Below are 11,967 nucleotides of genomic sequence, written 5' to 3'. Positions count from 1 at the left end.
CACACTCTTGTAAAGAAAGCAAATAAATCTGTTCCCAAAAATGTTGAACTATTCATTTAAAGACACAAAACAGTTTGATTTTAAAAATACAAAACTTGAAAAGACAAAATCAGAATAGAAAAACAACATAAGCATCATTTTACAGCACATTTACAGTTTAATTTTACAAGATCATATTTGTACAAGAAATGTTTGTTGAACTGATTCAGAGATTTTTACATTTTTTCCACTGAGAAAGTTTTTGCTGCTGTCAGGATGAACAGACAGTGGAGCTGAACAGGTGGAGCAGCAGCCTCTGTTCTGGTTTCACCTTCAGGCAGGTGTGGTGACACATTATTCTGCACGTTTGTTGTTTTATGAGGCCGGTTTGTTTTTCAGGTGGGGGCTTGGAGGTTCTGCGCGGCCTGCAGTCGCTGTCGTCGTCTCTCCATCGCCTGCTGCTTCTTCAGCTCGATCTCTGCTGCTGAACATTTACCCACAACTACAGACGAAAAACACAGAGGATACAGACACGTTAACAAACACCACGACGTAAAAACACCTGAAATATTTAAAAAACTGTTCTTTGAAAAGATACAGAGCCACTTCCCTTTAATTAATCTGGTGATGACTATTAGGGCTGCAACTAACAATCTGTTCAGTATTGATTATTTTCTCAATTAACTGATTAGTCAATTGGGCCAAGAAATGTCGATCAGTGTTTCCCAAAGATGCCCAAGATGATATCCTGAAACGTTTTGTAGTGTAATCTGTAATCCAAAGATATTCAGGAGTGAAGAAACCAGAAAATAGAATTTGACATTTAATCAATCATATAATAAGTAGTTGACAACTAATCGATTAATCGACTGAGCACTGCAGCTCTAGTAACCATAGCAACAGTGCAATAATTCATACTGGGAGAACTGAAAAGGCCTCCACACATGATCAGCAGTAAAAACGTTTTGCACTAGCTGTCCCATTGTTACTACTGAGCGGTGGCACCCAACTAAGCAGCACCGTTACCCTCAACGTGGTGCTGACCGCTGTGCAAATTAATTCAACTCTGACCTCGTTTACCGCCGATGTTTAACCAATGAGATAACAGCTGTATATGACGACACAGGGAGACGAGACCACCGATGTTTGGAAGTGACACAAGCAAAGGAGGACAGACTTGAAGGGAACCAAAGACCCACAGGGAAGATCTCGCAAAAGTGATTAATTCAACGTTTGTGCAACGTCATAAAGGAACAATGTACACAAAGAGTGTCCCTTCCAGACACGACCAAAGAAAAGTGCTTCAGGGTTCTCAAAACTCCTTAACACAAGATTAAAAACAGACAATGATCTCACTAGTAAACGTGCTGCATGGTGAAATGTGTGATGTGAACAGTCAGGTCGGACTATGAGATCTGTGAATCATATAGTTTATGAATTTTGCTAAATCCAGAGCTAAAGGCTGTTTGCACACCAGGCAGGCAGGACGTAGCGGTTGTAGCGCTACGCTCTGCGCTCTACCTCACCGTGACTCTGCTGTGACAAATTGTTTATCATGTGATCAGAGCTGTGAAGCAGCAGCGTGACACAACAGGGACATCACAGTATAAAGAGCCGCTTACCTTCATGACACGCAGGAGGTCTGATGTTCGCTCACGGCGCAGTAAGAACCTGCAGCTCTTCATCTAACCAGCTCACTGTGGCTGCTGCTTCTTGCATCTTTACGCACTTCAATTATTTTAAATCCAAGAAAATGCAACGCAAAAATACTGACACCTTGATATAAAGTCTAAGTCTGAAACGAGAAGTGAACCTGAGAGACGAAACTGTATGAAACTTTCACATTACGGTTAGTGTGTTGAAAATATTCAAACAGAACTGATACACACTGAAATTCATCAGGTTTTATATAGAAAACCTCTCATCATGTCATGTCAGTGTTTCCATTAATGTTTCAGGCAGGATAATTAATCCAAATTCTATCAAAATGGCAATAAGATCTACTGCAATTTTCAAATTGCAGAATGTGCAATATTTGTTAAAAGTGAAATGTGTGTCAAAATACCATTTTAAGTTAAATATTGTGTTGCTGCAGAGGCGTCCTGGCCAACACATCATTCTCTTTGTAAAGTACAGATCCCTATAAAAATAACACCATAATTGTTTTAATGTGGCTTTTAGTGAATAATAATGTAAAAATTAACCTTTTCTCCAATATCGTAAATTACAATATCAGTCAAAACAACTGTAATTAGATATTTCTTCAAAACCGTTCAGCCTTGATGTTGGACCTGCCTGACGGCGTCTGAGCGACTGTTGTTAACTTTGTTTGATGCTGGACGGTTTTTTTTTTTTTTTTTACAGTGCAGTAATCAGAGGGTTGGGTCAGACATTATCAACATCCGTCTTGAAATTTCTGTCATAACATATTTTAATCCATCATTTTAAATGTTCATTTTTGGATTATAATGACCATTTAGTCACTTTTCACATTAACACTGGAGGTCTGCTGACTGCACATGTTAGATAAGATCACACTGGCCTCAGTGTTGACAACATTCTCGCTAAATTTTACATCATCTAACATCTTTGTTTTTACAAAGCAACTCACGACTTATTAAGACCATCAGGAAAAAGGCATGAAATGTATTCAGATCTGTTCTGATTCATTCCCACACAAGCTGCTTATACTCATGCAGTCTCTCTCTCTCTCTCTCTCTCTCGCTCTCTCTCTCTCTCTCTCTGTCTCTGTCTCTCTGTCTCTCTCTGTCTCTCTCTCGCTCTCTCTGACAGGTTTGACCTCCTCTCTCACCGTTTCCCTCCAGATCTCTGGATACTGAACACCTCCGCTCTTGCACCTCCCTTTTGTTGAAACACTTTTCTATAATGTCCATGTAGGAAGTTTGTGAATATTTGGCTGAAGATTCCTGAAGTTTATCTTTTCTGTGGCTTGATCTCAACAGACACAACCACCTGTTACAGTAGATCGGCCTGTAGGGATCTCATGAGAACCGATACTTAATTTGTTCCAAAATTATGGAAAAGTTACGGTGCTCGTTTGTTTTACAGTACCAGAGATGCAGCTCTTCTGGACATGAAGAGGACTGGTGCTATTGTCTGGTGTTAAATGTCAGAGGAAAGAGGACGCCGACCAGCAGTGAACAACAACAACAACAACAACAACAACAACAACAACAACAGCTCTGCTTTGTCTCATCCAAAAGAAAAAGTACTGATGCACAGATCAACCCAGTTAATTCAGGGGCGGGCGGGTTCGGATCAACTTTCTAAAAAATACCACAGGTTATAACAGGTGGGTCAAGTGACAAAGCAGCAGTCGGAGCATCAACATTGTGTTCTTCCCCTTCCTCTCCCCGTCTCTGTCTCCCTCTCAGTCAAACACACACACACACACACACACACACACACACACACACACACACACACACACACACACACACACACACACACACACAGGCTGCAGCACTGTACACAGCAGTGCGTCCACTGTACTCTGATCAGTGCTCAAAACATGACAAAATAGGTTAAATCTTGAAACTGAGGAGTCTTTTTCTACACAGTGCAGCCAAACATCAGGCTGAAAAATACACCACAGACCTACAGATATGCACTACTATTCTGTTAAATTCACTGTTAAAATAAGAGAAAAAGGAGGACAGAAAGAGAGAAAAAGCAACAGACTTAATATCTGAGCAGAAATCACTTTTGTGTTACTTTCCAGACTCGACTACATGCTTGTAACTGCAGTGGTTCGTGGCTGTGGCAGACAGTCTTTTGTCCTACAAGCTCAGAAGACTTTTTATTTCAGGTGGCAACGAAAAACAACAATGGCTGAATTTTATCCTTGTTTTTATCACTGTTACCCTTTGTGATACCCCCATCACTCCAAGTGTCTTAATCTGTCAAAATGATGGAGAGTTTTCAGATATTTCTGGGTTTATGTTTAAAATTCAGTCAATGAATGGAAAAGATTCCATTAACATGACTTTAACACAGTTTTAATAATAATTAAAATCTGGAACAATAATACGAATTGTTGGGAGTTTTAGTGTGGTTTAAGCATCATCCATGCAGATTCACTGTAGAGCTGAGAAGATGAGTTGCAGGGAAACAAAGTTCTTTCCATGGTGGTAATAAGGATGTTTGTCTGTTGAAAGGCTTGATCTTTATTTTGTTTTAGTTACATTTTAAAAAATCAAAGAAAGTATATGTTTTTTCAGTGGCGGTGCTGCAAGAGGCGGGGCCCAACGTTTTGGTGGAACATTTGCACATTTTGAGGTGAGTTTTGGCACTAAAATGACTACATCACTGCAAAAGAACAGGTAACAGCTGTTAGCTGGTTTACATTTGTACCATTAGCGTCCCAGGTGCCAATTTGCCGTTTTGAGCGGGATGGGTACCACTCGAAGTTTGTTCTTGTTTGTGTGAAAAAATAAGAATTTGAAATTGTTGTGAGATCTCACTGTTGTAGCCAGAGTTCGTTTTATCGTTCGTTTTTAGTTCGAGTTATTTCGTTACTCGCAACCTTGCAAACTGCCTTAATGATGTGACTGTTTTAGACTCGATAGCAAGAGCCGGACAGAACTTGTGTCGCTTATCTGTGTGAGCAGCCGTGATCTTAACAAAATGTCCATGATGTCTGAATCTGCTGTGATATCACAGTGCTTTGCTCCGTGTGGTCGTGCTCTTACCTTTGTTGGTCACCGTAGAAACGGGCTTGTTCGGCCTCTTGAAGGTGAACTGGTCTTTCCGAGTGTTTCCCTGCAGCGCTGGCTGGACCCTGCTGCTCCCCTGCGCACACGCTGAACTGTTTGTGGATCCTAAAGTGCTTTTAGTTTGTGTGAATCTGACAGAATCCGTCACTTCGTTCACCTGCACACCTGCAGTGATGTTCGAGACAAACCCAGCAGCCAATGAGGTGACGGCTGGTCCTCCTGAAGCACAGGGAAGGGTTGTTGGTCTCTGGGGGAGATGCTGCTGATTGGCTGGTTGGTTCCTGTTGGCCGGCTGCAGAGCTGCTCTCTGGTTTGACACGTGACCAACAGGAGGAGTCTGTTTGGTGGAAACGTTCTCTGTGCTCTGGATCTGGTTCTCCAGGTCTTCACACATTTCACACAGCAGGTCGTCGTCAGCTGGGTCGTCCCAAACCGGATCTGACGAGAAGAAAGAGTCCAGGTCGTCATAGAGAGGGTCGGAGACAGCAGGTGACTCGTGGTGGGATGGAACTACAGCAGGTCTCTGTGGGAAACTTGGAGCTGCTGTTGAAGCCGATGTCGTGTTGCATTTGGCACTTGAAGCTCCAACAAAAGTCCTTTGGTGGAATTGTGTTTTTTGTGGATCTGACTTCACTGTGTTTGATGTTTGCCAGGTCTGCTGAAGACCTGCTTTGACTGAAACGCTGTTCCCGGATGAAAACCTGCTCTGCTGAGTGTCTGAGCTGTAATCCACCTTCGGGTTTGTCCATGTGTCCGTTTGGATTCTTCTGGCAGAGAAATTTGGGTTAGACTCCAGTTTGAAAGTCGTTCTTTGTCTCACATTGTCCACTTTAGAAGCAGCTGACTGGCTGACAGGAACATTTACTGGACTTCCCCGTAGATATTTGATGTCACTGGATGGTTTCTGGGTTGAACAGTGCTTCGGTGCACTGAAGACCTGTGCATTTTGTGTCATCTCCAACACCAAAGAGTCATTTAGCAAGTCATCGTTTTCCCAATCGTCCTGAAACTCATCATTTGCTAAAGTGCTTTTAGTGTTTGTCGTGGACACACCAGAGGCGGGGTCGTGTGAGGAAGAGGACTGTTTCCCAGAAGCCTCTTTGGAAGACACACCAGAGGCAGGTTTCACTTGTGATGTCGCCTGACTTAAATTTCCGCTCACGTGTTGGGTCGGTCCATCGAACAGAAAATCCAAATCGTCGTCCATGTGTTGATCCAGGTGCACATCTGTCCCAGCTGCTGCCGTCACAGCTGGTTGACTGTTTCCAGGAAGTGAAGGTGAAAAGTCGTTCTGATCGCCGTTCTCAAAATCCAAGATGTCCTCAGACAGGAGCTCCAGACTCTGCTGGTGAAGCTCCTCCACTTCTTCTTCATCCCGACGGAACATGTTGAAGTCAAACTCTTTGGCCAGTTTCAGCAAGTCGTCCACTACGTTTGGCCTGCGACAAAACAAAACTTTTACTTTACTGTAGCCCTTTTTACATCCCATAATTAACCTAAAAAAGTAAATAAGACCCATCACTATGCCAGCTTTGTTTTTTGTTTTTTTTGACACTGAACTGTCCACATCCTGTCTCATCAGAGTCCCCCTTTGTTTCCCAGCTCTTACTACCTCCCCTATCCTGCTTAACAGCAGGACAACAATGGCTCCCTTTAAGCCCACATACTGACAGATTTGGTTTTAACTTGTTCAGAAAAACTGCTATCGAACAACAATCGAGTTTGTCAAAAAGACCAGTGCAGCTTCCGTTAAATGGAAATGGTTTAGGTTTAAAAAGTCAGACAAAAACAGAAAAATGCTTTGCAAATCATGTTGGAAGAGGGATGGTAATACTGAGATGACGATTTGGATTTTTTTTTCTTTTTATCGTGTTCCACTGTCGTGACGATGCAAAAAAAGTCATAGTGTCAAGAAACAGAAAATTCACAACCTCAAACTCCCTTACTTGAACCTACAGATTTCTAATGAGAGCTCAGTCTATAACCACGATGTCTCCTCAGTACAAGTTCTGTTATGAATGCCACAGCAGAGAGACATCACGAGAAAACAGGTTCAGGCCGAAGCTGTCGGTTCTCATGAACCTACCTCGAGGGTTTCTTCTTAGGTTTGGGAACTTGAACGTCTGGCGTGCAGGGGATGGTGGCGCTGTCTCCGATCCACTGCTGTAAAGTCGGCTCTGCGACCTTTGGTCTGCCATGCTTCAGTCAAAGATGATAAAACAAGAATGTAAGTAAATACAGTTTATTGGCTCTGCGTCTTCTGATCTGAACACAGTGAAAACCCTAACAAACCGAAGAACTGAATGTTTTTTCCCCACCAGCTGTGTTACTGACCTTTGGAGCAATCCTGCTAACGATCTCTGAGATGTCCACAACTCCAGCAGAATGTTTCTTTCCTCTTCTGCCTCTTTTACCTGAAGAGGAAAACAGATTCATCACACAGTTTAAAACCAGCTTGTTTTATTTGACCAAGAAAACCAAAAATCAGCCTCCACCAGGAAACCAAAGTTTACAATAAAACAGAAAAAAGTGCCCGGAAACTTAAAATATTTGTCATTTTTGTGTCCTTAAAGGTGACAGAAATTAATCTGCAATCAAAAATGTTGTGGATTACTTTTCTGTTGATCGATTAATCCACTGGTTCCCAAACGTTTTTGTGGGTGAAGGTGGAGAGTCACATCTAAGCTATTTTATCTAAAAATAACTTTTAAATGTGTAATTTAGATGAACATAAGTGAGTTTTTCAATGCCAAGAGAAGCTCTTTAGGCATTCTGGAGAGAGACGCTTTATAAATATCCACATCCCCTCCCAGTTAGAAGGCTGAAGTTTACCGTGTCTGTTGGGTGAAGGAGAGGTGGCGTCCCAGATGATGTCCTGCTGGAAGTCGGAGTCGTTGTGTGGAGACTCTCCGCTGAAACCACCACCTGCTGCGGGTCTCGGGATTCTGGTCGGGGTCTTAAAATCTGGAGGTGAAGACAACAGTATTTAAGATGTGAGCCTCCTCTCTGTTTGTCTGCACTTTGTGTGGAGGTCAGAGGTCAAAGCCTGGAGCTGGAGATGATTCAGTGTCTTGTTCCAGGTTCTAGGTTATGTTCTTAAACATAATGATGGAATGATGGTGAATTTAACATAATATTCACGTGCAGTTCTGCTATTGATGGACACGATCTAGAACTACTATTCTCTTCTCTTACTGTAAAAGTATGAAAGTTTATAATATTTCAGTTAAAATAAAAAATGTACACGAGAATATTTAGGTGTTGCCAGGATCTTCTTCATTCAAGCAGAGATGCCAAATTTGTGAGGATTTTGTCTTAAAGAGTCCCCTCTGAGTATTTTTTTTATGTTTAGGTTTTAAGATAATAAAATATTCAGTCAATCAATGATCAATCTACAATCACTATAAGTTACAATCAAATAGGCAAACCCCAGTTCTTACTTTGTTGTATACGGGTTTGTTATAAAAGTTAAAATATTTTATTCTTTCCTTTGCCGAGGACCCACTACAACTCACACAAAGACCCCTGTTGGTCCCCCAGTTTGAAAACCACTGCACTTCACAGTATTTTATCACAGCTAAGAAACTCGACCAATGACAACAGAAAAACAGCTAACATTTTATTACTTAAAAAGATCCAGTCATAACAGCAGCGTGGTGAATTTTGTTGTATGCCGAATTGAAGACTGAAACTATGGTTTGTAAAAAAAAAAAAAAAAAAAAAGTATAACGTTTTCTGATGCAGATTAAATCTTGGATAGACAAGTAAAACCTTAAATTGCGAGGAATTTGAGTGTAGTTTGGCGTACAGTTATCTACATACAGCAGAGCGGGCCGTTGTCGGGGCTTGTTCGGGTCCAAGCAGACAAGAGCGGCAGACAACGACTGCAAACACATCAAATAAAACTTAAAGTTCAGAAATAGTTACTGACCTGTCTGTTGGCTCTTTGGAGAGTCGGTCTCCGCCGCTCTCTGTGTCTGTTGGGTCTGTCTAAAACTTCTGCTCAGTCGGTTTGGTTTGTTTGTGGCCGCCTGACGCTGCAGCGGGGAGCCTGTCAGACCGGGCGGAGGGTCAAACTTCCCCCAGTCTCCGTTCATGGTCACCGACGGTTAACGGACGACCTGTTGACGGTGCGTCGGTCGACAGCTGGCGGGTAAAGCTGAACTGCACTTTGTTATTTACAGTTTGTTTTGATGTAAGTTCGGAAAGCCATCGGAGACTTTGAACGTCCCGCCATCTTGTCCTTCCCAGAGTTCCTTTCGATGGCGCGTTCAAGAGCAACAAAGCTGCGCGGAAACTGCGCACACAGACTCAGTTTGGACTCGAGTGAATTTTTAAACATAAAAATAAGTGTAAAATGTCATTACACAATTTGAACATGATAAATATAATATTGAATCCATTATAAACTTATAGATTCTCTATGGTGAATTTCACAATTCTTCTTTTTAATACTTTTATTGTAATACATTCGTGCAATCTGTTCAGTATTTACATATTGTTGCAATATTATTTCTTTCATACATACACACCCGGTAATGCAATCGTGACCAGAAACTATAATTTCAGAAGAATAATCCTAATTCTTCACTGCTTTTTATTTCTTTATTTTTAAATAATATGTATTAATATAGCATTTCTTTCTTTCTTTCTTTCTTTCTTTACTTATTTATCTTTATCTTGATTGTCACCATGATAACTTTTTGCAAAATATTTTGTCATAAAAAACCCACCATATGTGCTGTGTGTTGTCTGATATCTTTTAAATCAGAAGTTGTTGATTTATTCTCAGCTACAGGCCCCTTACAAGATAGAAAATATACTGCACTGTATGTAAATACTACTACTTTATTTATGTGAAAAAACAACAAAAGAAAAATGTATTAGGTCAATATTATACATGTATTAAACACAGAATATTCCTACCCATAACATACATGCACACAAAAATAAAATCAATTCTGATTTTAAAAATCCAGCAGTAGTTTGTGGACTAAAAAACTAAACTTGACCTTTAATCGGTATGAGGGTGAGTACTGGTCAGTGTTGGTCTGATTGTAATTACTTAATTTACTGCTGGGTAGCTTGCAAATTTACCCCTGGGATAGATAAAGTCTAATCTCTTTCCACTATAATAATTACTACATTACTTTTACTTTCATTAGTAAATACGTGTTGGAACATTTTCTGATGATATTAAGGTTTGGCATGCAGGGGTATAGTTTTTGAATTGTAACAGAGTACTTTTAAATTGTGATAGTGCTCCTTTAAGTTAAAGATGCTAATACTTCTGTGGAGCTGGAGTAAATTCATGACCTTAAATGCAGAGGACGGGGTTTGGGGGTTGTGTTGCTGTGGTCTAATGATCCGTCGAACAATTACAATCATCGTGTGTACACATCTGAGATGCGGATCAGCAGTAAACCTCAGTTAATTCAGAGTCTCAGAGACATTAGACATCAAATAAACTCGTGTGCGTGTTCAAAGTGCAGCTGCAGGCCGAGTCCATCCAGCAGACGACAGCAGCAGGGGTTGTTTGTGAAGCTGTCAGCAGCAGCTCTCTTCCTCCTCCTCCGTTTCCCCAAAGGAAGGATTAACGCGTCACATCCCGCTGGGCCGACAGTATATACTCTCTGTAATGTGAACACAGTGATGCTGCTGCTGCTGCTGCTGCTGAAAACAAGCTCACTTCAAAATATGACGTATGCTGTTTGGAAAAACACATGAAAAGTGACTGAGAGCGCTGAACTATAACTGATGAAGTCTTTGTTTGACAAAAAATGTCTTAATTTCTTATTATCAGTACATTCAGTGACAATTTTATAGGTAATATTATAATGTTGCCATGCAACAATTACTGCAAATTCAGCCAATCCCAGTGAATTCTACACAATATTGCAATATTGTCCAGTCACTGCAACTTTTCTGGAGTTCTTTTTTTTTTTTTTTTTTTAGAAATTTACAATGAAATCAGATATTTTAGGCTGCAACAATCCCCCCAAAAAGCCTGCAAAATCCTGACTGAGAGTCATGTCACTGCAATACATGGTATTAGAGTATAAGGAATGGTAGGTGTGATAGGGAGATGAAAAAACACAAATTCATAACCAAAAAAAAAAAAAAAAAAGGGTTGAGGTGCCTGCAATCAAGTATTTGAAGCTTTGGTTTTTCTTACATGTCTGCGAGGGTAAAATCGCTTGAAATGTGATTTGGTGTCTGGCGAGAAAGAAAGAAACTTATTAAGCGACCTTATTAAACCCCTTGATTCAGTTCCGTGGACAGAGTTTTCAGACAGCAGGGACGGTGTGTATCTTTGGAGCAGTCGGCTCCTCCTGTTGGACAAACGTGCCGTCGATCCAGCAACAGTGGGGTTTCAGAATATAGGGCCTCAGAACTGTGGTATGGCACCTGATATTTTTGTCACCGCCAATATTACCACCACCACCACTGATAGTAATAATAAAGTCAGGGAGAGTGCTGGCAGCACGTCTGTGGGATCGAGGCTCCATCCTGGGAGCTCTGAAACAGGTCAGCAGGTCCAGGTCTACCTGGTCAACAGAGCTGTTATAGTTACTTTTAAATCATTAGTTTGAATCTCTTCTCCACACCATCACAGCCATGTTTCCAGTATTGTTGGTTCTTTTGATTTCTGTTTATTGAGACTGATATTCATAAGGTTTTGAGTCGCCCCGAGAGCATTATGTGGGAGAGCTGGGCTTCCTTCTCCCTGGCAGTGGGATTCAGTTGAGGTTTTAGTTGAGTTGAGGAATGACGTGACCAACCTTTCTTCTCTGTATAACCTGATCCAGAGAGATCCGTCAGAGCGCCCCGAGTCAACATGCTCCGACCAGCAGGAAACAAGACAGTTCCCGTGAGGCGGGAGACGGAAACTGTATTAACTCGATTAAAAAATGGAATAACTGGAACCACTCAAACAAAATCAACGTTTTATAACAGCTTCGTCATTTTTAATAACGTGTGTGTGTGTATATATATATATATATATATATATGTGTATATATATACATATATATATGTATATATATACACACACATATATATATACATATATATATAAATATATATATATATATATATATATATATATATATATATATATATATATATACATACATATAATCTACAACTAACAATACATACTAATAACACAGGTGTGGAAATATACTGTTATAATCATCTTTGTTTTAATTTTTTTTTTAATGAAAATGTTATCATTTAAAGTTGTGTCCCA

At 40.6% G+C, this 11,967-nt stretch overlaps 1 protein-coding gene across 1 annotated transcript; it reads right to left on the bottom strand.

Annotated features, from left to right (window-relative positions):
• Positions 1–59: 59 nt before the first annotated feature.
• etaa1a (ETAA1 activator of ATR kinase a) lies at positions 60–8,988 on the bottom strand. Its single transcript, XM_084714607.1, has 6 exons — positions 8,647–8,988; positions 7,548–7,679; positions 7,050–7,129; positions 6,802–6,914; positions 4,692–6,154; positions 60–481 (listed from the first exon to the last, which is right to left on the bottom strand). The coding sequence occupies exons 1-6, from the start codon at positions 8,810–8,812 to the stop codon at positions 375–377; spliced, it is 2,061 nt and encodes a 686-aa protein (XP_084570733.1). The 5' UTR covers positions 8,813–8,988; the 3' UTR covers positions 60–374.
• Positions 8,989–11,967: the final 2,979 nt, after the last annotated feature.

This window comes from Lutjanus erythropterus, chromosome 3, assembly GCF_056507025.1.
Source record: "Lutjanus erythropterus isolate fLutEry1 chromosome 3, fLutEry1.hap2, whole genome shotgun sequence".
NCBI lineage: Eukaryota > Metazoa > Chordata > Actinopteri > Lutjaniformes > Lutjanidae > Lutjanus > Lutjanus erythropterus.
This window is presented reverse-complemented; position numbering and strand designations above follow the sequence as displayed.

Excerpts from the sequence above, each read along its gene's own strand:
- etaa1a (XM_084714607.1), bottom strand. The coding sequence starts at position 8,812 with ATGAACGGAGACTGGGGGAAGTTTGACCCTCCGCCCGGTCTGACAGGC. Across the intron at positions 6,915-7,049 it reads TTAGCAGGATTGCTCCAAAG|CATGGCAGACCAAAGGTCGC; the intron begins GTCAGTAACACA and ends CTTTGACTGAAG. Across the intron at positions 6,155-6,801 it reads CCTAAGAAGAAACCCTCGAG|GCCAAACGTAGTGGACGACT; the intron begins GTAGGTTCATGA and ends GTTTTGTCGCAG.